Genomic DNA, 27,636 nt, shown 5'->3' on the forward strand with positions numbered 1-27,636 from the left:
CCTTGAATTTCTAAAGGAGTAAACATGAATATAATATGAACAATTTAAATATATTTATATATATATTCATAAATGAAAAATAATAGTTGCCCAGAAATAGGCATTCTAGTAGTAGTATACTCTACCACCCTCATTTTTTTATATGGGCCCCCTACAGCGTTATGCCATAATGTTCTCGTTTGCATCACATACTAGCACATTATGGCAGACTTACCTCTGAAATGGAGCCCTCTATCACTGTGCTGTTACCGCTGCTGGCGCTCCTATCTTCTCCTGGTCTTTTCTCTGGTGTTCCGTGAAAAAACCATACCCGTGAAAATTCCCTACCCTCGTCACTTCCGGTGCACCTACGTCGCACCTACGTCATGGAACAGCTGAGCAGGTTACCATTGCGCATGCTCAGAGGTCCGGAGGGTAGGGAATTTTGATGGGCTAGTGTGTTGTAACGTTACACCGCATCAGCTGTTGCCGCGGTAACATTAAAACATCTCGGCTGCAACATGAAATCATCTCCGCTCCTACCCTTGTCACTTCCCTGATCTCGGCAACTAAATTTAAAAGCGGCGGGTGTATGAAAGTATAAATCACGGAGATCTCGGCTCCTCCATACCCCTACAATAGATTCTTAACAGCTCTGATATTTTAATTATAAAAACCAAAGATCCAGGTCCTACTTCAACACTTAATCCCCACCAAACAGAGAGAACTCAGTGATGAGACATGTGTGAGTCCAAAGAAGACAGCCAAGGATCCCATATTTTCAGAATTTTTGCAGCATTAATAAGTGCAGCCATCAGTGCAGCCCCATCATTGCAGCCAATCAGCGCAGACTCATCAGTGCTCATCATTTCAGCCCCATCAGTGTCCATCAGTGCAGCATATCAGTGCCCATCATTGATGCCTCCTCAGTAGCCATCAGTGCCGCCACATCAGTGGCCATCAGTGCTGCCTCATCAGTGGCCATCAGTGCTGCCTCATCAGTGGCCATCAGTGCAGCCTCATCAGTGGCCATCAGTGCTGCCTCATCAGTGGCCATCAGTGCAGCCTATCAGTGCAGCCAATCACTGCAGACTCATCAGTGCCCATCATTTCAGCCCCATTAGTGTCCATCAGTGCAGCATGTCAGTGCCCATCATTGACGCCTCATCAGTAGCCATCAGTGCCGCCTCATCAGTAGCCATCAGTGCAGCCTCATCAGTGGCCATCAGTGCAGCCTCATCAGTGCCTGTCAGTGCCCATCAATGCAGCCTATCAGTGCCCTTCAGTTCAGCCATATCAGTGACCATCAACACAGCCTATCAGTGCCCATCTGTGCAACCTGATCAGTGCCCATCAGTGCAGCTTTATCAGTGCCTATCAGTGCAGCCTATTAGTGCTCATCATGCAGCCTCATCCATGCTTATTAGTGCCCACCAGTGCAGCCTATCAGTGCCCATCAGTGCAGCCTCATCAGTGCCCATCAATGCAACAGGGATCACAGGGGGTAATCGGGATGATTTCTGGCCCGATCAAACTGAGCGGGGATCTCCCGCTGTAACACAGCTTGGAGTTGAAATGCCAGCCGCTGTCAAACAAAGTCCCGCCTCCTGGACTGACATTGGACCAGTGGGCTGTCTATCATAGGAGGCATCCAATGGCAGAGAACGCTGATCGGATTGTTCTGGCGTGGGGCCATCCCCCTGTCAGAACACAACTGCTCAGAGGGGGAGATCGCTGGACTAACTGCGCTTGATTAGTACAGTGTCTCCGACCGGAGCTGACAGTTTTTGTTCGGGCAACCTGCTGGATTGCACAAAAATTAAAAAAAATGTTGTGTGTTCCTGGGTTAACAATAACGTTTTCTTATTTGCTCACTTTTGGTCTGTTGAATATACCATTAAGTGACGGTTCACACTGATGCGGCTGCGGCGATCGCATGTAATGTCAGAGCGCACTGCTCCTTCATTACATGCGATCGGCTGTGCGGTGCGAGTTTAGCCATACACTTTGTATGGCTAAATTCGCACCGCACCCACAGCAAAGACGCACAGGACCCTTTTTTGCAGCCGCATCAGGATCGGATCGCACAGCGGTTCACACTTGTGCGATCTGATCCTGTGTGAATTGCAAGATCGCACTGCGATATGCGATCAAACTGGGGGTGTCGTTAAGATTACATTGACACCCCCAGCGTATCGCATATGGCAGTGTGAACTGCCAGGGGTGCGTTTGCGATGCGGGAACAGGCTGCGAATTTGCAGCCTTCCCGCATCGCATAAGTGTGAACCGGGGCTAAAAAGCAATGTATCTGTTTGATATAAATTCAGAGCTGTCTGCACACTTCCTGTGTTATCTCAAAGAGCTCTCCAAGTTCTTATCTTTGACTAGAGCCTTTATGGTGTGCATATCTGATAGTGGGGTAGAGGGGAAGTCTATTACTATGTTTCTCAAGCTTTTTCCTGCAACGGCACCCTTTAAAATTATGGACAATCTCGAGGCACCCTTTAAAATTATGGACAATCTCGAGGCACCCTTTAAAATTTGGACAGTCTTGAGGCACCCCATTATAAAATGTATAAACTATTCTAATAGTTTTACATAATGCAGCAACATCAATACACATAGGACACCCAAAGTTGGAGGTGATTTATTCTGCTAAAGCAAATACACTTTTGCAAATTGGTACTGACTAGTATTCCAATGTTTCTCTTCTCCCTCAGTTTTTGTCCATCACTTAGCTAATTAAACCCCCAAAGCTGATGGAGAGAGGCAAGGGAGGGTCAAACAAAAATAGTATGCTGGCAACTGTTATCCTCCTTATCAACTGATGATGTCTTTGATCAATATGTGTACAAAGAAAACCTGTGCCTGTGTGTAACTAAAAGGCAGGTTTCATCCACTCACCAGCTTGTATACAATTTTTGGGCAATTTTTAGGCATTTTGCCAAGGTACCCCTAAAGAAACCTCAAGGCACCCCAGGTGCCTGGGCACCTTAGTTGAAAAAGACTGGTCTGTTAAAAGACACTGGGAGGGGTGACAACACTCCACAAAAATGTGTGTTGTCAGCCCACCATAGGACGTAGGAGTGGAGGTTTTTTTCTGTACAGTCCTGATCCACCTAAGAGACAGTTAACATTTTAGACCAAACCGGATTCTTCCATTGTTGGAGATGTAAGGCCTGTAAAACAGTGAAAAATAGAGCCAGGAAAGTAACTTCATTTAAATCTAACAACACAGGAAGAACGTATGCGATAAAGAAATGTATTACATGCCCGTCCACCTATGTAACCTATTTGATCACTTGTTCATGTGGGTTACAATACATTGGACAGACTACTAGGAAATTAGGGACCAGAATTAATGAACATGTAAACAACACAACCAAGGGTTTCCCAAAACAGTTTGTCCAATCATTTTAGGACCCTTCACAACAGAGACCCTAGTCTCATGGTCTTTTGTGGAATAGATAAGATTGAGCAACATTGGAGGGGGGGGTAATATGACCCAGAAAGTTTCCAAGAATGAAACAGAATGGATTTTTAAAATAAATATTATATACCCTATGGGTATGTATATATATATATATATTGATATTGATTTAAACTGTTATTTCAAATTATTAAAGGAATTTTCTTAATATTTTTTAATATATTTTAAAATAGTTTGTTAAAATGATCCAATTCAATTTATTCCTGTGGAGGAGTACTGGCCACATCCAACCACTAAATGGCATCTAAATTGTGGGTTACATTGGGGTTTTTTCAACCGTTTTACCACGGAATGGCATTAGTGTAGTCTATTGGTGGGGTTGGATTCCCCCTTTTTTTGAATTAGGGTGTAATTTACTTTTCCAGCACTAGAGGTCTGGATTCGAGTCATAGGCATCCACTTCAAATCCCTTGCTAATTTAATGCCAATAATATAGTTACTACTCAGATTGATTGATATAGCTAACATCTGAGTTATTCGGCCATTACGAGTGGAAGGATTGAATCGGATTGGACCATCCCAAGGCGGCGGTGTATATAATGAGTGAAGCGACGTGGGTGATCACGTGACCCCTGATGACGTCAGGCGTTTGCTGACGAAACGCATAGGGATACGGATACGCAACACGTCACTTACGCTGTTTGGGACGCAGGTGGAATGCAAAACGGTGTCCCCTGCTTTTAAAGGGTAGAGTGCAAGTTTCATTATTGTAAGCGCATTTTCATTTTTATTGTTAAACGGTTTTAATGTACTGCACAATGAGAGGCCTATCTCTTCTTTCTTATACACATCCCTACTCTGAGAAAGAGTACCTCATCTGACAGACCCGGAACCTATTTGGATATATCTTTATGCTGTGCTTGACTGCCAGTAATGGGGGTCAGATGTATCTGGTGAGTGGCTTGTGCATGTGATTGTCGGTGAAGGAAGGAATCTTTGAACTCACGGGTGATTTCTGGAGTGGAGTGTCTTGGAGAAAATTGTCTACTATTTCACTGTTTGGGAATAAGGGGATATCCTAATAGGACTTTATAAGCACTGTTTTTCACAATTCTTGTTGTTTTTTGAGCACGGTCAACCTGATATATGTATATTTTATATATTCACCTTACAATAATTTCAGAGCTGTCCGCACACTTTTTGTGTTATCACAAAGAGCTCTCCTAGTTCTCAACTTCGACTAGAGCTTTTATGGTGTACATATCTAAAAGTAGGGTAGTGGAGTAGTCTAATACAATGTTTCTCAAGCTTTTTTCAGTCAAGGCACCCTTTAAAATGATGGATAATTTCGAGGCACCCTCCAAACTTATGGACAGTCTTGAGGCGCCCCATTCTAAAATCTAAAAACGATTCTAGTAGTTCTACATAATGCGGCACCCAAAGTTGCAGGTGATTAATTCTGCAAAAGCAAATACACTTTTGCAAACTGGTACTGACTGGTACTCCAATGTTTCCTTTCTCCCTCAGTTTTTCTCCATCACTTAGCTAATGAAACCCCCAAAGCTGATGAAGAAAGGCAAGGGAGGGTCAAACAAAAATAGTATGCAGGCAACTGGCATCCCCCTTATCAACTGATGATGTTTTTGGTCAATTGTGTACAAAAAAAACCTGTGCCTGTGTGTAACTAAAAGGCAGGTTTTACCTCCAACCAGCTTGTATACAATTTGGGGGCAATTTGTAGGAATTTTACCAAGGTACCCCTAAAGAAACCTCAAGGCACCCTGGTTTAAAAAGGCTGGTCTAGTAAAAGACACTGGGAGGGGAGACAACACTCAACAAAAATGATGTGTGTTGTCAGCCCACCACCATAAGACGTAGAAGCTTAGTTTTTTTTCTGTACAGTAAAACCTTGGATTACCAGCATAATTCATTCAGGAAACATGCTTGTAATCCGGAGCACTCTTATATCAAAGTGAATTTCCCCATAAGAAATAATGGAAACTCAGATGATGCGTTTCACAATCATTTATTCATAAGTCCTTCAGTTTATGGTCCATATAAAAAGATTATAGCCATGTCATGTTGTGTAACCATAAAATGTCCATCTGCAAGCGGCCGCCTCCACAAGGGGATTGGAAGCAAAATCCAGCAGGAGCTACAGAGTATAAAAGAGAAGAGAGGCGCCTCTAAGTGTAGCAATATGGTTCCATTTAATGAAGGTTCAACATTTAGCAACTCACATGGCTGATGATTAAAACAGGCACATCTAAGTATGTAGGCATCTGGGCTAAAGCTGTCCACATAGACCATTCTCCACACTGCCAGATCTCACCGCTGTTAGCCTACAGTCATGACCGGAAAGATTGCCCTGCAGTAAAGCGATCCGAAAGAGAGGCTTTAAGCACTCGTGAAGCGCAGTGTGGAAGAGATGACGTTGATGGCAGAGGATGGACAATGTGGACAGCTTTACCCCGGATGCCTGTATACTTAGATGTGCCTCTTTTATTCATCAACCATGTGAGTTGCTAAGTGTTGAACTTTCATTAACCTTCTTAGCGGTATTCCCGAGCGTGGCTCGGGGTTAAATTTCAGAGCCGAAAGCGGTAACCCCGAGCCACACTCGGGGTACCCCCAGAAGCATCGCTGGATCCTGAAAGCTGGGTTACTTACCTTGTGACCGGGATCCAGCGATGTGTCTGGCGGCCGTTCTTCCTCCCGATCGTCTCCGTGCCCCAGCTTCCGTCTCCTGCGACGTGACGTTCGCAGGGGGGTGGAACCGGCGGCAAATTCAAATGTAAAACACACCAAACACACTGATACATTGCAAAATAAAATACAAATAAAATAAAATCACATTAGTTTGCCCCCCAGTGCCCTTTCCTGCAGTTTTACTGTACTTTTTATGTATATATATGTATACAGTTGGTTTGGGCTGCTCATTCACAAGAATTACATACAAAATAATGGTACCGCTTTCAGCACCTAAAATCCTAAAGAATCATACCGCCAGGGAGGTTAAATGTAATCATATTGCTACACTTAGAGGCGCATCTCTTCTCTTTTATACTCAGTTGTGACATTATGCTACTTTCATATCAAGACATCGCTTGTTTATCAAGTCAAAATGTATTAAAAAAATGTTGCTGGTCTTGCAAAACACTCTCAAACCAAGTTACTCAGTATTTTGATTCAGAGATCTGGGCCAGACATGTAAAAAAGGGCCAAAATTCCATATCTTAGCATATTTGTTCCAAGTCACAGATTTAGAAAGCATTGAAGCCAAATCATCTGCATGACAGCCAAGAAGCTAGCATGGGATAAAGCCATGCATTATCAGTATCTAAAAATTAAACAAAGGAATGTATTTGTCCATTTAATCAGGGTATGCTATGCCAAGTGAAGAACCTTGAAGAGGAAAAAGAGGCGTTGATGAGAAACAACCAAGAATCACAGCTGCAATTGTATGTATACATAAATGATGGCTCTTTGCATATAATGCGTACTACTGAACTCTGTTTACTTCAATTTTCAACATTGTGGCATTCTACAACTACTATTTTTGTGTTTATTAAAAGTCAGCAGTTACAAAAAAAAACTCACCTGTCCCACGATCCAGCGATGCGGCCGCCCGAAGCCTCGTTCCTCTCCCTCTCCTCTCGGCGGCGTCGGCATCTCTAGTGTGGGCACCCGGCTGTGATAGCTTGCGGCTTCACAGCCGGGTGCGCACTGCGCATGAGCGAGCCGCGCTGCGCGTTGTGAATGGCCGGGCAATCTTCTGGGACCTGTGACGTGTCCCAGAAGATTGCAGGGAGGGAGTGGGAGAGGAGAACTTCCGCTCGGGTCGCCTAGAAGTGGGAGTGGGTACCTGTCAAATCTAGGTACCCGCTCCTCCCCCCAAAAAAATGACATGCCACATGTGGCATGTCAGGGGGTCAGCAGTATTTAAAGCCGAAGTTGCACTTTAGAGTCCTAGGCTCAACAAACTTGTAACTCACCAACTGCATTTATTCATGAAGGTAATTCTACTATTTTGCTGTCTGTGTAGTGATTGAAGAAATTTTCCATCACTTCCTGTTTGGTCATGGAGACAAGAGGTGAGGAGAAATGTCTTTAAAGGAGAAGTCCAGGTTAACCTAAATAACGCTAAACCTGCTCTGTGCCAAATTCTTAACCTATTCTATCTAACCCTGTAAAGCAAAAATCACTGTACTTACCTATTCTGCAACTGATCCGGTCTGGTCACCAGCATCAGCTGTCAGCGGCAGCTTCAGGGTTTAGGCGGGTGCAGGAGAGGCACTCGACAACGGAAGCCTGAAAGTAAGTCTATGGGTAACCAGTGCTTTAAGTGGGCCGGTATGCACTGGTACTCAGTACCGCCACTTCCAAATATGGCTTGAGCATACTGCCACCTCTCCGTGCGCCTTAGCGTACCAGTACACTCATTTTGGACATCTGCGCCCTCAATTGCCCCCCCCCCCCAAGAATATTTCCCACTCCAGAGCCAGACCAGTCACCACCAGTGAGTTCTCCTGCTCCGGAGTCCCAGCCCAGGCTGGGGGGGGTGCTCTGTGGGGACCCCGATGTGGGGGGGAATTTATAGGCTATAATAGAGTACCGGCACCTCTTTTAGGCCACTTAAAGCGCTGTGGATGACGTTACTTCCCACCCATTTCACAGCCGTTGTCGGTCCTCTCCTGCACAGAGCTTCTGCTGCTGGAGACCGGACCAGGTCGGGGGCAGAATAGGTAAGTACAGCGATTTTTACTTTACAGGGTTAGATCGATTAGGTTAGAATGTGGCGCAGAGCAGGTTTAGCATTAGTTAGGTTTTACCTGGACTTTAATCCTTTAATTGTCATGGGTGCTGGCTGTCAGAATACATTGTGGTTGATATACTAAAGGTAAATGGACTGTGCACTCTGCAAGTGCAGTTGCCCCAGAGCATAGTAAATGAGGGGAAGCTCTGCTGATTTCCATGATCAAATCAGGTGCAAGCTAATTTTTACAATTTTCCTTGCATGTGATTGGGTATTCTTTGCAAAGTGAGGCTTGACCTCATTTAATAAGCTCTGGAGCAACTGCATTTAAAAAGTGAACAGTCAATTTGCCTTTAATAAATCAACCCAAATAGCTGGTTGGAGAGATTCCTTCAACCACGCTGTTTACCATGGATGGGGTAATAGAGTGTAGCGGGTGCTGCTGTGCCCGATGTTCCTCTCCCGCTTGAGCTGTGGGGGGGAGTGTGCACGGCCGCTGCTGCATGGGACACAGAGCGGCTGCCAGTAGTCCCTCCCCCCCTCTTGCCCCCCCTTTCTCCTGTCAGTGCAGGGAGCAGTGACAGCAGGGACTGGAGCGGCGGTGCTTTGGGTGGCTGCGGGCTTCCCCCCCTCCCACTCGGAGCACTGTCACAGCAGGAGACCTGACCAGCCATCCCAGAGGTAGAGTGCAGCTGTGGGCTTGTGTGTTCCCTCCTGCCCTCTGCTCGCTCTGTTTCCTCCCCCCTTCTCCTAGCCATAAGGGACCAATCAAGGAGGAGGACAAATGGGTTATGGGACATGTAGTCCCAGAGCACAGGCGGCCCCATTTAATGAGATTGGTGGCAGACTACAGGGACCAGATTGCAGTGCTGGAGGAAAGAGAGCGTGGAGCCTTAGAAAAGGCTCGGGGAAGGGAGTGCTGGGAGGGAGGAAGGGAGAGTGGAGGAGAGTTTTACAGGGTGTCCCTCTGTCGAGTGGAGGAGAGAACGACTTTGCCCAAGATTGTCAGCCAGAAAAAGAGAGAGCCTGAGTCGGCAGAAACCTACAACCGTGTGGGGTGTCATCTCAAGAGACAGAGAGAGGCCACACCATTGGAAGCTACTACAGTGTGGAAAAGCAGATCTGGGACCGGAACATGGAGAGACAGAACTACTGCTGGGACATGTCTTTTGCCATGCTGCCTGCCAGAGTCGTCCTAAGCTAGTGGACACCTGATCGGAGGGACAACTAACACAATGTTAGCGGCACTGGTGAGCAGGCCTTGCGGGCACTACTTGCTGCCACTTCTAGGGAATAAACCACTAGGAGCTACTTAACCAGTGACCCCATAGCTCTAATACTGCCTGCAGGCCTTACTAATGGCCTCAACCGATGCCAATGAGCTCCAACACAACTTAAGATCAAGGGCTGCCCATAATTGTAACTACCTTAAAGCTCTAGCCGCTGGCCAGTTAAGGAGGTATCCCACCCCTGTTCATTCATTTAAGTGCACTCAGAACCAGTAATTACCTGTTATAATTCTGAATGCATTTAGAGTTCTACATTGTTAATTGCTGATTTGCTAAATGATACATTGATTTTAGCTAATGATATAGAAGTGTACTGTTTTTCCCCCTTTTCTTCTTGAGTATAGTTCTTTTACCCTGTTTAGCAGCCTATGTCTGAAATTGCCTGATCTGTGTTTAGTTCTATGTAAATTGCCATTTATGCTAATCTGCCTTAATAGATTAAGCAAGTTTATCCTTAACCTGGTGTGTGTGTTTATTTACCGGCAATACCTCACAGCCAGATGAAAAGTATTTTACATTTGTGTTACTTGTGCTTGCAGAAGGTGTGTCAGAGGGGCTGAGGTTGTTCTTGGAGTCATGGCACAAGGAACCCAAAATTACCAAGCAGCTCCTTCGGGGGTGGCGCTACACAAGTAATATCTAGGGCCCCGTACACAGGGGCTGAATATAGGCCAGTATCAGCTGGTTAACAAAGTTTGAAATATCCAATAAATTTAGTTCCACTTCATGATTGTGTCCCACTTGTTGATTCTTCACAAAAAATTACAGTTTTTTATCTTTATGTTTGAAGCTTGAAATGTGGCAAAAGGTCGCAAAGTTCAAGGGGGCCGAATACTTTCGCAAGGCACTGTATGACCAAAGTTGCATGACAAGTCACACAAGTGTGAATGAAGACTAATACACTATACACTAATATAAACATGCATCTTGCTTTTCTTTTTTTTTTTCCTGATACAGGTATAAAGTGCATGAATTAGATACAGAATTAGAGCAAAAGGACATGGAACTGGAAAAACTTAAGGCTGAAAATAAACAGTTGCAGGTGAGTTTCCAACATCTGAGTTTAGATTTTTCTTCTGTTAACTTCCCCTTAGGCCACATTCACTTCTGCAAATGCCCCCGGCACCAATTACATTAGAGAACCCCAGTGGGGGTTTCCAACAGTTAGCTGTGGGAGGCAGACCCAGTGAAGGCAAGGGCACACTGATGGCACTCACAGCTAATCGCAGTCTGATCTGTTAACCACTTGCCGCCCGTCGCAGATATACTTCGGCAGGCTGGCTCGGTTGCGAGAATCACCGTACCTGTACGGCGATCCTGGGGGAGTGCGCGCGCCCCCATTTGCCAGCGGGAAAGCTGATTCACGGGGCCAGCGGCCGCAATTGCCACGCCCGCGATTGCTCCCAGTGGAGAGAGAACGGTGATCTGCTGTTGTAAACACAGCAGACCTTGATCTCTCTTCTATCAACACAGAGCTCCTGTGTTCCTCCTATGTAGGAACACTGGTCTCTGCGTGGATGTCACAAGTCCCCCCCACACAGTTATAAAACACCCCCTAGGCTCACATTTATCCCTTTGATCGCCCCTGGGTTAACCCCTTCCCTGCCAGTGTCATTATTACAGTAACAGTGCATATTTTTTAGCACTGATTACTGTAGTAATGTCACTGGTCCCCCCCCCAAAAGTGTCAAAAATGTCAGTTAAGTGTCTGATCTGTCCGCCGCAATGTCGCAGTCCCGCTAAAAATCGCTGAAAAAAAGAAATTAATAAAATTGACATAAATCTTTCCCCCAGTTTGTAGACGCATTAACTTTTGCGCAAAAAAAAAATCAAAATACGCTTGTTTGGATTTTTTTTTACCAAAAATTTGTAGCAGAATATCAATTTGGGTAAAATGATGAAAAGTTTTTTTTTTTTTGGGGGGGGGGGGGGGAAGCAGAAAGTGAAAATTATTGTTTTTTTTTTTTTTTTTTTTTCAGAATTGTGTTTTTTTTTTTTTTTGTTTTTAGCACAAAAAATAAAAATCGCACAGGTGATCAAATACCAACAAAATGAAAGCTCTATTTGTGGGGGAAAAAATACATCAATTTTATTTGGGTACAGCATCGTACGGCCGCGCAATTGTCTGTTAAAGTAATGCAGTTTCCGAATCGCAAAAATGGCCTGGTCATTAAGGGGGAAAACCCTCCCGGTCCAGAAGTGGTTAATTGTACTATTGAAAGCATTTTGTTATATCTGTGTGATAAGTACAACAAAATACCTGTTCATCCCGCTAGAAATTCACAGCTGTCCTGTGCACTTTGCACTTTTTTTACTCTGGAGAATAAAATGGTGGTAGATGCAATTTTTTATGTTGTACAATATTTACGCAGTTATTTATCAAACGCATATTTTCAGGAAAAAATACACTAAAATGAATTTTAGTAGAGTGTATTTGGTAAAATATAAAAGATGGGGTTGCATCAAGAAAAGAGATACCAAACATGTCGAGCCCAAAAATTCCACACGCCCGTGGAATTGCAAAAAACTATGGTACTCAAAATTCTCCATAAGTGACTCTTTAACCACTTGCTGCACAAGTGGTTGTACCGGAGTGATGCCTGAAGCTGTGAGCATCACCCCGATACCATTTTTTTGGAGCCGATGGTTGGCTTTCTTGTAATAACAACCAATATGGCTAAGCAGCCGCTCGGCTGTTATTACAAACAGTGGAAGGGGATGTCGGGCCCTCCTGTCCCACCAGAATCGGCTTTAATCGGGTCTCCGATGTAGTAACCCTGAAGTCAATTGCGCCAGTTTTAAAAAATCCAAAGTATTCAAAAACGCCAATCTTGGCGTTTTGAATACTTTCAAGTGCAGAGGAGGGGTTTGGGGGCTTTTGGAGCCCAGATCCCTCCATAAAGGAGTACCCATCACTGCCTATTACTGTCACAAGGGATGTTTACATTTGAAGTGGAATACCTGGGTTCTGGCTGCAGCTGGATGTCCTAACCCCAGAATTAAAATTTTCAGCAGCCGCTGTTCTTTCTAATAAAAGTGATCCAGGTGGCTGATTAGCTGCTGGATCACTTATAGAAGCGGTGGGGTACACCCCTACCTGTCCCTCCCCACCCCCCTGTGCTCGTGCACAGTGGTGAATGCATACCTAGATCACGCCCACATATGTAAACAGTTTTCACACCACACATGTGAAGTATCGCCGTAAATGTTACAGGGAGAACAAAACTTCTGGCACTAGACCTCCTCTGTAACATTTTTATAGCGTCGTCTATGGAGATTTTTAAGTACTATAGTTTGGTGCCATTACATGAGTGTGTGCAACTTTAAACCATTGAATATTATGTATCCATTTACTCAGCGTAACATCATCTTTCAAATTTTACAAAGTGCCCCTTCCCTGTTAGCTCACGCGCAGAAGCTACCGCTTTCGCAAGTCATGCCCACATATGTAAACAGTGTTCAAACCACACATGTGAGGTGCAATCAAAAGACAAACACAAGGGCGCACCTCCAAAAAAGACTTTATTAAATAGAGATAAAAATACTCACAATCGAGTTCTTGGTATATCAAAATAATGTGTTGCCGTCAGCATCAGAAACGGAAGATATACCGTCCTCAAAAGCTTGAAATGGCTTACGCGTTTCGAGGCCTAGCCATCACCCATCACACCATAAGAACATAACTTTTTAGTTTGCCTAGGTCAGTGAGGTATTGCCGCGATCGTTGGAGCAAGAACAATAATTTGAGCCCCAGATCTCCTCTGTAACTCTAAACTGGTAACCTGTAGACATTTTTAAAGTGCCGCCTATGGGGATTTTTAAGGACCAATGTTTGTCACCATTTCACGAGCGTGCGCAATTTTGAAGCATGACATGCTGGCTATCTATTTACTCAGCGTAACATTATCTTTCACATTATAGAAAAAAATTGGGCTAACTTTACTGTTTTCTTATTTTTTAATTTAAAAAAAGTGAATTTTTCTCTCAAAAAATTGCAATTGTAAGACTGCTGTGCTAATACGGAGTGATAAATAATATTGCATCGATCTCCATTTTATTCTCTAGGGTCTCTGCTAAAAACAAATAAATAATGTTTGGGGGTTCTAAGTAATTTTCTAGCAAAAAAAAAAAACAAGACTAACTTTTAAACAACAAGTGTCAGAAATAGGCCTGGTCCAGAAGTGGTTAATTGAATGTTTTAAAGTCACAGATTATCAGCATTTAAAGTTATTTATGTGTCCAATTATTCAGAATTTGCAAATCAAAGTAAAGAACATTGAAGCTGAAAAAGAGTCGTTGTTGAAAAAGAACCAAGAATCTGAGCTGCTACTGTATGTATATGTAAATGATGGCTCTTTGCAAATATTGCATGCTACTGAATTCTGTTTACTTAAAGTGACATCATACAATTACTTAAAGGGTAACTCCACTTTCATAGGGAAAAAACAATATAGCGTCTACAATTGCGACACAAGTCATTGTAATTGAATGTTATCAAAAATGACCTTTCCTTTTCAATCTGCAGCTATTGTCATTTTCTGAAAATGCAATACAATATGGCTACCGGGAGGTGTTCTGTACACAGAATGTATACTGACCACCCCCCCCCCCCCCAGAAACATTTCCTGCTTGTGTGATTGGCTCCCCAATTTTCCCAGAAGTCTGCCTAAGATACAAGTCAGATTTCTGGCATCCCCTGCAACAAAAATTTTATTTTTGGTGAGATACTCCTCCAAAGGCCCAGCAATTTTCCTAGTTAGAGCCCTGCAGCTGCCACAGCTGATTGATAATTATGAAACCACTCCCATAAGACTCACCACACAGATACAGACAAACCCACAGGGATTTCTTCAGAATAACAAAAGGTAGGAATCGGCAACAACGTTTGTTAAAATCCCTGCAATGTACAGAGATCACCCAGAGGGGAATGTCTTTTTTTTCTAAAAAGTGGAGTTACTCTTTAATATCTCACACAGATAAATATAGACAGTTTTATTTATTTATTTTTTTTTATTTATACTTTTATTTAGGATTTTCAGAAAAAGAAAGAACATTACAGAATATATAACTCCTTATTAGGTAGATAACTTACAAAGACAACATCCACATCGTTTTTCTCATCTCCTAGGTCTAATAAGGACCTCCGGAGATTCCCAACTCATTAATATAAATTATTTGTCAAATATTCAACTAGGGCAAAACATTGTTAGATCATCAAGTCTCTGTCTCTATTCCCTCTCATTTAATCCTTACCTCTCTTTGCTTCCTGATACTTCACCCTAAATAATCTAACCTTTATCTTGTCTTATTTCCCCTTCTTCTGTCTATTCATTCCCTTCCCTTTCCCATATCTTTTCTATATTGCCCCCCCCCCCCCACAAGTGTTGCCTTCGATAGCTCAGTTGGTAGAGCGGAGGACTGTAGGACCAAAATATAGACAGTTTTATGATCAATAAACCTACAACTTGCCAACTGCATTTAATTATGAGGGTACTTCTAGTATTTTGCTGTCTGTGTCCTGAATAAAGAGATGTTCCATCACTTCCTGTATAGATGCAGAGACAGAAGGTGTGGAGAAATCTCTGCAATGGAGACACAAACAGCAAGAAATACTTAGAAGATGTTCTTACCTTCCCCCAGAGTACTAACAATGTGCTTTCATTGCCTATGGGTCCCTTGGTAAAGTCTGACAAAAGCCTACACACTTTGCACCCTATCCAAAGCTATAGCAACACATTTTGGATACCTCAGACATAAAATATGAACAAAGCATATCCCTCTATAGTGCATACTTGTCTCAATCCAGAGCTCAATCCAGAGCACTAAGTGCAATTTCTATCCATTGCTTTGTTCATGTGCTATCAGCAGGAATCACTTCCTGACACCAAGAAATAAAAGGTGACAGGGGAGTGAGCTTCCTCACACAGCGTGTGCTTGACAGCCTCCGTTCTTTTCCTGTGCGCTGTGTGAAGGGGGGCGTGTCCCTTCCCTCCAATCAGCTTGCAGTGCTCTTCTCACTGATTGTAATTTCAGCTCTCTGCCCCCTTCTTTCTGGAAGCTCAGACAAGCTTTATAAATTCTAGGCTGTGAACAGATGTAGAGAAGAGAAGACTGCAGATAAATAGGTACAACTTATGTAGGAGGATTTGTTTCATCTGCGTATTGCCTGAGGCCAGTCACTTCACTGGGTATATATAAGGGTTTAGAACCACTTTAAAAGGATTTATCTTACTATGTGATACAGTTCATGCAAACTTTTGCCAAGAGCTGCCAAGTGCAGCCTTTCTCCACATGAGAATCTAATAGAATCTACCAACCAGACACCTAATTCATAAAATACGTACTAATCAACAGAGTACCAGAATTTAAAAACCTGCTGCACAGATCCTAAGTCAAACCTCTACTGTGAAGAAACTACATATCTCACGATCCCTGGGTCTCTTAGCCTAGTGTTCTGCAGGTTAAAGCTGCATAGTAATTAGATTTGAAACAGACACAAGCAGGCAGAGCAATGAAGGGAAGAGATGTGCTTTCCTCACATTAGCAATCCCACATTTGTGATGCAACACATAGGAAATGTTGAGGCATGGATTGGACAATGTCTGACCAAGAAGTTGCCTGTCCTTATAGTGAACAGGGACAAGCTAGGTAAATGAATACATGGACTTGGGGAAATTGATCAGCCATGACACTACAAACTGCAACCACAACATGTGGGACCATCATTACAATGTAAGGCAAACAAACAACACAAGGAATATAAATACACTAACATCTAAGAAAACCATAAAAAAAAAAATGTGATAATGGACTTTCATATTTAATGAATGTTTTTATATAATGTTCTTATCGATTTTATTGTTTAATGTTTTTAATAATGTTCTTTACATGTATTTTCAATTTCTGTATCTTTTGTAGTCTTGATGAAGAGGGGTTGTTTAGGCCCCCGAAAATGATTGGATTCTTTCCTCTCGTCTTTATCCTCTTCAGGTCCGCCCCATAGCAGTTTTACTGCTACGGGAAGGCACCTGTGTGCCAGATCACGTATATATATGTGACCTGGCTCTTCCAGGTATGGCACGAGCATGCATGCCGGCAGCAACTTGCTCCCGCTGTGATCGCACACAGTGGAAGCCCAGTGGCGGGTACCGTCCCGCTGTAAGTTGCTGATCGCCACCATTACTAGCAAAAAAATTAAAATAAAATAAAAATGACTACAAATTTCCCCTAGTTTGTAGACACTATAGCCTTTACGCAAACCAATCAATATACGCTTATTGGGATTTTATTTTTAACTAAAAATTTGTAGCAAATTTGTAACATGGATATGTTTTATAGCAGAAAGTAAATAATATATGTGTATATATATATATATATATATATATATATATATATATATTTTTTTTTTTTCAAAATTGTCGATCAGGAAGGCACCTGTGGGCCAGATCATGTCTGTGTGTGTGTGTGTGTGTGTGTATATATATATATATATATATATATACATGTGTGTGTGTGTGTGTGTGTGTGATCTGGCTCTTCCAGGTATGGCACGTGCATGCGTGCCGGCAGCAGCTTGCTCCTGCTGTGATCACACACACAGCGGGAGCCCAGTGGTGCATACCACAAACTTGATGTCCGCCGACACCTGTCGATTTTTCAGTACACAGGCAGTAATTGTCCAAATTGTCTGCCACAATATCGCTGTCCCACTATAAGTTGCTGATCAGTGACATTACTAGTAAAAAATTTTTAATAAAAATGACTAAAAATATCCCATAGTTTTTTAGACGCTATAACTATTAGGCAAACCAACCAATATATGCTTATTGGGATTTTTTTTACCAAACATTTGTAGCAGAATACATATTGGCCTAAATTAATGAAGAAATTAGATTCTCTTTAAATTTTAGTGGATGTAAAAGCATGGTTTTATAGCAGAAAGTAAAAAATATATATAATTTTTTGAAAATTGTCTATCAGTAAGGCACCTGTGTGCCAGATTGTGTGTGTGTGTGTGTGTATATATATATATATATATATGTGATCTGGCTCTTCCAGGTATGGCACGCGCTTGCGCGCCGGCAGTGGCTTACTCCTGCTGTGATCACACACACAGCGGGAGCCCAGTGGCAGATACTGCGGACTTGATGTCCGCCGGTACCTGACGATTTTTCAGTACATAGGCAGAACAGCGATCTGCCTATGTAAACAAGGCATATCGCCGTTCTGTCAGTAGGGAAGCCATTGAACCTGTGTTCCTGCAAAGTAGAGACCTGGATCCATACCTTCCCTTAGTAAAAGCACCTCCTATAGTTCACTAAAACACTGGCTAGGCACACATTTAACACTTTGATTGCCTCTGATGTTAACCTCTTCCCAGCCAGTGCCATTAGCACAGTGACATTGCATATTTTTTACCACTATAATAATGTCACTGGTCCCCAAAAAGTGTCAGTTAGTGTCCAATTTGTCCGCCATAATATCGCTGTCCAGCTATAAGTTGCGGATTGCCGCCATTACCAGTAAAAAAAATTTAAATTAAAATAAAAATGACTAAAAATTTCCCATATTGTAGACACTATAACTTTACGCAAACCAATCAATATATGCTTATTGGGATTTTTTTTACCAAACATTTGTAGCAGAATACATATTGGCTTAAATTGATGAAGAAATTCGATTTTTTTTACATTTTGTGGATGTAAAAACATGGATATATATATATATATATATATATATATATATATATAAATTGTTTTTTTTTTTGTTTATAACCCAGAATACAAAATGCACAGGTGATCAAATACCACCAAAAGAAAGCTCTATTTGTGGGAAAAAAGACATCAATTTTATTTGGGTACAGCATCACACGACCGCTCAATCGTCATTTAAAGTAACGCGGTGCCATATAGCAAAAAATAGCCTGGTCAGGAAGGGGGGTAAATCTTCTTGTTAAAGCATCAGTCATTATGTCCTCCTATTTGAGTGATTAAAAGAAACCTATACCGTAATTGTTCCAATGTCTTTCTTAGATAAACATGTAAAGAAATTACATAGTTGTATCAATATGTGGTTAGAATATAATGAGATTAGCACACCTGTCAGGTATTTATTGCTGTCTGTGTCCCCATTAGAGTGATTCTCCCCCTCTATTTGTCCTCTTTACCATTATCACTGAGAGTGAACTTGGTGACACCCTGGGATTCCCTCAATTTGGAGGGATTTCCACTTGCTTCCTGTTTTGTCTATGGGACAGGAAGTGAAGGAAAATCTCTCCAATGGGACACAGGTGACCAAAAAAAAAAACGATAGGGGTTACAACCATTGCTTACTTCTATCCAAAAATGAAAAAAAAAAAAAAAAAAAGATTCTACATTAAAGACCATATATTACCAAAAACATGCAATCATGCATTTATTTTTTCCTGATACAGGAAAAATGTGCAGAATTTAGAAACAGAATTGAAGCAAAAGATCATGGATCTGGAAAAAATGGAGTCTGAAAATAAACAGCTGAAGGTGAGTTTCTGACATTTGAGCTTTGATTTTGTTTCTCTAAGCTTTCCTAAAAAGTGTATGTAAAGCTTAACTATGCATTTCTATTGTTTGCTCCCTTTTATTCTGTAAATTATAACATGAAAAATGTTTGGTTATAGCTGTGTGCAAAAAGTGCAAAAAAAATGACCTGTTTATCCTGCCAGAAGTTCAGAGTTGTCCTGTGCACTGTTTTTTTTTCTGAAGCAGGCTTCTCAGTCTTGCCCAGTTGACAGCACTTTCCCATTTTTTGGGGCTCTTACTGTGAATACACCGGAATCTAAAGACTGCAGTGTGTAGGATCAGCCGGATCTCTCCATCAAGCATCGAGTGCAACTGTTCTCTACTACTACAGAACATCTCTATTATGAAGATAGAAAGAGGGGGGGATTCTGTAGTCCTTACATACTTCCTGGTGAGCATTGTTATCTGAGGACATGAAGTGTGTCACTGGCAGGACCAGCAGATGAAAATAAAGGAAAAAACATAGAAAACGAATGCAGCCATCGCATCCAAAGATTAGTTAGTGGCTGTACATACAATTTTTGTTCCTGGATTAAGATTTTTAGAAACTACAGATCAGTCTACTGTAGAATCTACTAGTCAGGGAATGCGAGTCCTAAATAAATTCTGGGCCTAACTGCGTCCAGGACAGAAGAAATAACAAGGAATAAAGGAACATACCTAGGGTGCATCCAAGAATAAAAAGAAAAGGCGAAAAAGAGGACACGGGAGAGGTCCTTACAGATTTAACAGATGATTTGATGAAATGTAAGAAGAGGAGATAAAATACAATGGTGTACTCACATCTGTGAATTTGCTGAACTTAATAGGGATCAGACAACCTGGAGTGAAAGCCTGCAAGGAAAATAACTGTCCTGACGCAGAGAACAGTTACATTTGATGCTTGATGGAGAGATCCGGCCGATCCTACACAGTAAGAGGTCTTTGAGCCCCAAAAATGGGAAAGTGGTGTCAACAAAGGTGTCCTAATATAAAGGAGAAGCTGAGAAGTGGTTTCTTCAAAAATTCAATATTTATTGTTTACAGAATCGTATAAAAGCACCGTCAACGCATTTCATGGCACGTCACTAGCGACTTCCTCAGGATGGTGCATTTTTGTCTATTAGGGTTGCATGCACCATCCTGAGAAAGTGGCTAGTGACGTGCCATGAAACCCGTTGATGGGTGTTTTTATACTATTCTTTGAGCAATAAATATTGAATTTATGAAGAATCCACTTCTCAGCTTCTCCTTTATATTCAAGCACCTCTGCTGACACCACTTTCACAATTTTGGGTCTCAAAGACCTCTAAAAAGGAATTCAGGAATACAATTCTGTTGTTTATTCATTTTATTACGGTAATTTAATTATTTATAAATTTTAGGGGTAGTTCTTGTCTTTCTTACCTTAAGGCTACATTCACACCTGAGCGTAGCGTTTTTCGCGCGTTTTTTACCGCGATTTTACCGCGATTTTTGCGGCGTTTTTTACCGCGATTTTACCGCGATTTTTACCGCGATTTTTGTGCAGGCGTTTTTAGATTGAATAGAGATCAATGGAAAACGCCTGTAATCTGCCCAAAAAGAAGCTCATGTACTTTTTTGAGCGTTGGGCGTTTTGTAAACAGCGTCAAAACGCTCAGATGTGAACAGGGGCCATTGAAATGAATAGGATTTGTCTTGTTGGGCGTTTTGAGAGCTGATCCTAGAGCAGAAAAACGCCCCAAAACGCCTAGATGTGAACGGAGCCTTAGAGTCGGTTCACACTAAGGTGACACAACTCGTTGCTACATTCGGGGGCAACTTGTGCATTCCCATGCACCATGACTTCGGAGCGACTTGCAGGGACTTCACATAATGGAAGTCTATGCAAGTCGCTCCGAGTTCGCCCCGAAGTAGTAAAGGACCCTTTTTCTAAGTCGGAGCGACTTGTGTCGCTCCTATTAGAACGGGTCCTGTAGCGGTCAATGGACCGAGAGGGAGCGTGACAAGTCGCCTGACAAGTCGCGCTAGTGTGGACCGACTCTAACACTGTTTGTGTTTTCTCTATCATGTTTCAGTGGAGTATGTTGTTTTGTTGTACTGTATTTTTTCATTTATATCAAGGTGCAATTTAATAGCCTCTAAATGATCTTCTTTATATTTTGGGTTCATGAAAAAAAGGATTTGTATGTGAGTTTTTTTTGCATTGCAATTTTCCCATGTATAATTACTACTGCAGCACAGGTTTGCCTTACCTCCATTGAAATGAAACTATTTTACCAGTAACTCAGGTGGCAAGTTATTAGTACAGCACCCCAGGTGAGGACATTTTTTTTTGACAATGAGAAAAGGGAAAGGGTTATGAATTATTAAAGCACCCATTTATACTCTGAAGCCCCTATGAAAATACTTCTAGAAAGTAATGTTACTACAACTGTACACCTGTTCATTCCAACATTAGTAAGAGAGTAGGTTTCACCATATGTTAGGTATAGAATTAGGTATCATCCTGTATTAAAGCCAAACTCCAGATAAAACTAAATACACGTATGAAACACATTCACATACTGTATATGGGAGTTTATTAACCTACTAGCATTTGAGCTCTGCAGTACAACTGATTTGATCCTTGTGCTTCTTCTGCTTCTCGTAGCCTGAGCTCTGCTGTACAAAAGGATGAAGTCAAATACTAAACCTCAGAATCCGTAATCGATGCCTACCTATATTATCAGTCCCGCCACTGCGCCAAACCATATGTGATCACAAAGAACATGTGTGTGTAGCTGCCACTTTAAAATAAACCACAGCACATCTACCAGAGTGTACAATATAGACATACATGTATACACGGTAAATAGTTGCACTAGAGTAAATATAGGTACAGTATCTCACAAAAGTGAGTACACCCCTGATATTTTTGTAAATAATTTATTATATCTTTTCATGTGACACCACTGTAGAAATGACACTTTGCTACAATGTAAAGTAGTGAGTGTACAGCTTGTATAACAGTGTAAATTTACTGTCCCCTCATAATAACTCAACACACAGCCATTAATGTCTAAACCGCTGGCAACAAAAGTGAGTACACCCCTAAGGAAAACAAAAGATGTCTGCTGGAAAGAAGCCCAACCTGGATCGCTAGTTCCATTAAGGACAAAATGAACAAAATCAACCAAAAATCATTATATACTGTATATTTTGTGCGATAATAAACATGAAGGCTCTTAATACAGGAAAAGATACAAATAATATGCAGGATAGATTGCAATATGATGGTAACTTCCATCTGTGACTACAATCAATACCTTACTCTCTTTTGTTACAGAGTGAGAATGAAGCCAAGCAGCAAGCAGTAGAGAACCTCAGTGCTCTTTCTGATAACTGTAAAAAAGAGGTCACCAAACTGACAGCTAAACTTGAGGTTTGTATACCAACTTCTGTTACTATGATCAGGGCTGGATCTGGCCTGTCTATTCTGAGGGTGCAGTAAAAAAAAAAAAGGAGCCAGTGCAATCTCTGCAATAGTTGCCCAAATGTTTATCAAATCATTATTTCCACAAAAAATTATTAGCAGACATAAACACTACACAACTTAAAAAATTCCTGTTAAATTCCTACTAAGGCCTCATTAACCTGGGGCATGTGCTCTTGTACAGGCCGTGTTTACGCGCATGGGGTTCCACTGGTGTTGCATCCATCCCTCTGCAGGCAGTCTCATTCATGGTAATTGGGATGCAGTGGTTTCACAGATACAGTATCTGGTCCCAGTCTTACATCTGTGTGGGTGCACAGCCCCAAAAGTAGACAGTGTAGGTTCAGGGACATGCACCCGTACCCACACGGATGTCAAATCGAGAGTAGAGGCTGCTTCCCAATTTACATTTACAACGGGACTGACTTCTTGGGGATGCACAGAACACCTGTGTTTACACCCTGTGCGGGTAAACACAGCCTGGCATGGGTATATGTTGTATTATGCCCCATGTGAATGAGGCCTTACTATGTTTTTTATTTGGGGGGGGGGGCTTTGGTGAGACATCAGGGTTTAAACAGACCCCTGATGTCTCTTTTATGAGACAGAGAAAGGGACTGAGGACAGCCTGTTCATTCACAAGCTGAAGCATAATAAACTGTTTACTATTCTTCAGTGATAAATGAACACAGGAGCAATCGGTAACGATCGCTCACTGTGTCCATTGAGGAAAGGGCTGGTCAACATGAACCCCCTCTTCCTCCCTGCTCTCCATCCTGACACCAATCTCCCGCCCAGCAGCTGTATCCAGTGGGAGGGGGAGGAGGGGAAGCCGGCCAGAAACACTGCAGGGAGGAGGCACCAGATGATCGTGGGGGGGGGGGGTCAGTACAGAGGGGATCTAGACAACAAGAGTGCAATTTTGTCCCCTGTAATGACTTTAAGGTGAAAAAATTTACACCAAGTTCACAATATTGGTCACGTATATTTATACATGATCATCATATGTGTATCTAAATCTGCTAGTGTATCTAACACCCCCCTCCTCCCATCCCAGAATGGCAATGCTGCTGTTCAGTTGTGCCCCCTGTGCTCATCCATTCATACTTCCAGAACAGTTGTACAAATTTTTTTAGTCAGAGCATAGATAGATGACATTTAGTGCTATGTCCACATGACTTTATCCTAATAATTAACTAATTGAGTTTTTCCTGGTATATGATAATTCAATTGTTCCCTAAAGCTGGCCATACACTAGTAAATTTTGTTAAAAATTTTTTTTAACATTTGTTCGAATTGACGGTCATTTTCGACCGAAGTAACAAGATAATTCAAAGGCGCAGGATGGTAAAGCTTTACCAACTCACTGTCTAACAAGATGACACATGCCAGGGATGCGTGTCTTTTGACTTTAGAATCTGTTAAGGATTATGGAAAAGCCAGTGAGCTAATTATAGAATGCAGGAATTAGGATCATGGGAACCTTACAGTGGCAGCCACCCCCCCAGCCCGAACAATCCACCCCCCCTAGCCTGCACAATCAATCATCAAAACTATATTTTTCTAAATAACTAACAATATGACTAACACCCTTCAACATCTCAAAGTTAAACAATGTTAGTCATACCATCATTCATCCAAAAACCAATCACTCAATGTTTTTGGCCATGCACTGTGTGGGGCGCCAGACCAACAGGTCTCCACAGGGGCGTACACCTGGATAGGAGGGGCGGCGGGGGCAGCATGTAGAGAAATCACTGTCCTCCTTTTTCCTCCTGTAGCTGCAGGAGGAAAATTGAGGAGATTGGTTCCTCTGTATGCTGCCCCCGCCACTCCTCCTATCCAATTCCCTTGTGTTCTGCTGTCTCTGGGCCCCTGTGTGCTCCCCTGGTCCCCCCCCCCCCCACTGTGCTCCCTCCCCTCTCCTGCCGGCTGCTGTAGGGGATGTGTCACAATAGAGAACCAGGAAGGGGTCAGTAAATATGTAATTTACCAGCTCCTTCCTTTTCCTGGACTGAGTCATAGTCAGTGACATTGTAAAAAAATAAAATAAAATAAAATGATAACAAATAATACATTTAAAATATTAAAAAATAAAAACTACTGACTCCATTGGGTGGACTTCCAGGATCGCAAAGGTCACATTTACATCCGGGCCCTGGCATTCCACCACCGTGGGGAGGTCCCAAGATCGTAGGAAGGGGGCCTACTGCAGAACTTGTGAAAGGGTCCTGCTGTGGGACCGTAATAAAGGGCCCCGCAACGAGAGTAAAGGGCCCAGGATCAGTGGGAAGAGCCCCAGGCTTGAAGGGAAGGGCCCGGCCAGGGGTCCAGGGGGCCCTTCATGGTTTCTTGCACCGGGGCCCTGAAGGTTCTAGTTACGCCTCTGGGTCTCCACCAGGTTTGTCAACCCCTTAACAAATACGTGACCAGAGCCTGAGGCCCCAATTGGTCTGTTTCATGTTGTCCTTGGGGCGCAGAGCACTGCGGTTCGGACCCTCCCACCCTGTGTTTACCAGCGAATCAACACTCACCGTTGGCTTCAAGCTTCCTACACCGGCCAATCAGGACAGGAGGCCAAAGACCCAGAACCAGGAAAGAGGACTGAATCAACACAGAAGCCGCGGTGCCGTGCACCAGGGGAGCCGTAACCGCTGGAGGGCTCCGCCCGTGGGGTGAGTGCGGACCTGGAGGGGCCCGCCCCCTGCCCCCCTCATAATCCTCCAGCCCCAGCTTCTACTGTTTTAATAAAAGCTAAGTACACTTGGCATGGTTGTTACAAATAGGGAAAATGTATTATCCTGTTAATGAAATTGGAGTTTATTAGCCTTTTCTAGATGGCCAATAACTATGCTGATTGGGTGAATGTATTAAACTAACAGTCGTCTGTACTTTTATATAGCAGGTGAAAACAAGTACTTCGCAATCAGGCAAGAGGCAGAAAGAGGAATTTCAGCATTCACTGCAGGAAGAGGTAATGGAATAATCTGTGCATTGACCATCTATCCACTATTCTACAACAAAAAAAAAGTTTATATTTAGACTATACCTGTTCAGATGAATACATGTGTGTGTATATATATATATATATATATATATATATAGTAAATGTACAGTATGTGAGCAGCAAGTTAAAGAGGAATTTCACTCTTTTCACTTTCTTTAAAAAATAAAAAGTCAGCAGCTACAAAAACTATAGTTGCTGACTTTTGGAAAAAAGGCACTTAACCAGTGCCTGGGGACCAGTGCTGTCTTCCCCCAACTTGTTCTTCTTACTGCTGCAGGTCCCCGATGCCACCATTGTGGATATGGGAGCCAACTTTGACTTCATGAGGAATCACAGCTGGCTCTCCACTGCACATGCACGAGGGGCTGTGGGACTGGTTCATGTACCACTGGGACATGTAACGTGTCCTCCCCGGAGGCTGCAGGTGAGGTACATGGGCAAGGGGCGTGCCTAAGTGCACATCATTCCCTTAAAAAAAAAAAATGTCCACAGTGTTAGGGTCCTTTCATACGGACGGTCCAATCAGGTCCACCTGTCAGTATTTTAGGTGGACCTGATCAGACCCTCCATTCACCCCTATGGAGCGACGGATGTCAACGGTGACATGTCCGCGGACACCTGCAGCTATCCGCTCTGATCCCCCAAATCCAGACAGATGAAGACCCTATTTTCCATCCGTCTGGAGGATCGGATCAGATAAGATCGGGTGAAAACGGACAAGCGGTCCGTTTTTACCCGATTTCCCCTTGGGGGAGAGCAGGACTCTGTCCGTCATCTGCCTGCTCAGCGGGGATCAGCGGATCTCCCACTGAGCAAAGCGGAGTCCGCCGAGCATATCGCCCTTGTGAAAGAACCCTTAGGCATCTGGTTGGGGAGTGAATAAGCAGCATTTTAACTTTTGAGTTAAGGTCCACATTAAAGTATAACTAAAGCCAAAACTTTTATTCTAGTTTTGTATAGAGTGAAGAGGGATTGGAACCCCTGTCAGTTTTTATTGCAGTCTGTGTCCCCATTAAGGAGATTCATCCTCTCTTTCCTGTTTACCATTATCTTTGAAAGTGAAAGTAAAGAAAATCCCAAATATTGGGTTGTCCCCGGAAAGGTAAGAGGAGAAATCTTCAAATGGGGACACTAGTTTTGGTGACCTGGGGGTCCCCAAGGAATTCTATTAATTTTCAGGGATTTCCTCTCACTTCCTGTTTGGCTGTGGGACAGGAAGTGAAGGGAAATCTCTGAAAATGAATGGTGAAAATAAATCTGACAGGTGTTCTAACCTTCCCTTGCTCTATCCAAAATGAAAAAAAAAAAGTTTTGCCCATAGTTCTACTTTAAAGTCTTTTATACAATAATAATGAACCATGAGGTGATAAAGTCATTACAGATATGAATATTTTTGCAGTGTCAGTTGCCATCTGTGTCTTGTGGATAGCAATGCAGGCTGTAGGTTTGACGGTGTCTATGCTTTTTTTTTTTTTATCCAAAATACTTGACCGGTGCAGAACTACAGCTACTCGATTCTTCATTAACTCTAGCTTTCAAAAGTTATCCCAAAAAATCTGAAAATTAAAGACCCTACAAACTCTGTGATTCAAAAAGAGATTAAAAGCATGGTATTGTCGGAGGACAGTTAGAAAGCCACTGTTGCAACTTCTCCAAAAGTTAGATATGAATATAGAATGAATACAGGTTTAAGAATCTATAGAGCACAAGAGGGACATGTCTTTCAAGACAGAAAAGTTATCTGCTGTTACTCAGTTATTATGTTAGAAAATTCTTATTTAGGATTTTTATGCCCATGTTACCAGTAACTATCCAGGGTTGTCTAGTTGTCAACTCAGGGCTTTTGCTTGGGCCCCCTCATTCAATTAATGGCAACTATGTATTGATTACCAGCTAAAAAGTAAGCAGTGTCTAATTCTAGGTTGCAGAGGAAGGGACCCAACAGGCCGTTGTCAGGATACCACAAGCTTGTTTTCCGCAGCATAAGGCTCATTTCACATGGGCAATCCATTCAGGTCCACCTTTCAGTTTTTTAGGCAGACCTGATCGGAAGGTCCATACATTTCTATGGACAGGCGGGTGTAAATAAACTTGTGTCCATTTACACCCGCCTACCTCTAAGTCCGATCTGGTCCGCTAAAAAAAAGGAAAAGAGTTTCGTCCTCCTCTGTTTAGGCGGATC

The 27,636-nt window shown here is 42.6% G+C and overlaps 1 protein-coding gene across 1 annotated transcript in view; it reads left to right on the forward strand.

The window, feature by feature from the left end:
* CALCOCO2 (calcium binding and coiled-coil domain 2) overlaps nt 1-27,636 on the forward strand; it is a gene marked incomplete at its 3' end in the record, with an annotated part of 104,754 nt that overhangs the window by 25,790 nt on the left and 51,328 nt on the right. Inside the window, exons 6-11 of the mRNA XM_082272838.1 lie at nt 6,791-6,870; nt 10,412-10,496; nt 13,706-13,785; nt 18,888-18,972; nt 22,301-22,396; nt 25,350-25,421. Coding sequence (XP_082128964.1) covers nt 6,791-6,870; nt 10,412-10,496; nt 13,706-13,785; nt 18,888-18,972; nt 22,301-22,396; nt 25,350-25,421 — 498 coding nt within the window. The remainder of the gene's footprint in view (nt 1-6,790; nt 6,871-10,411; nt 10,497-13,705; nt 13,786-18,887; nt 18,973-22,300; nt 22,397-25,349; nt 25,422-27,636) is intronic.

This window comes from Pelophylax lessonae (genome assembly GCF_965119305.1).
Source record: "Pelophylax lessonae genome assembly, chromosome: 11".
Lineage (NCBI taxonomy): Eukaryota > Metazoa > Chordata > Amphibia > Anura > Ranidae > Pelophylax > Pelophylax lessonae.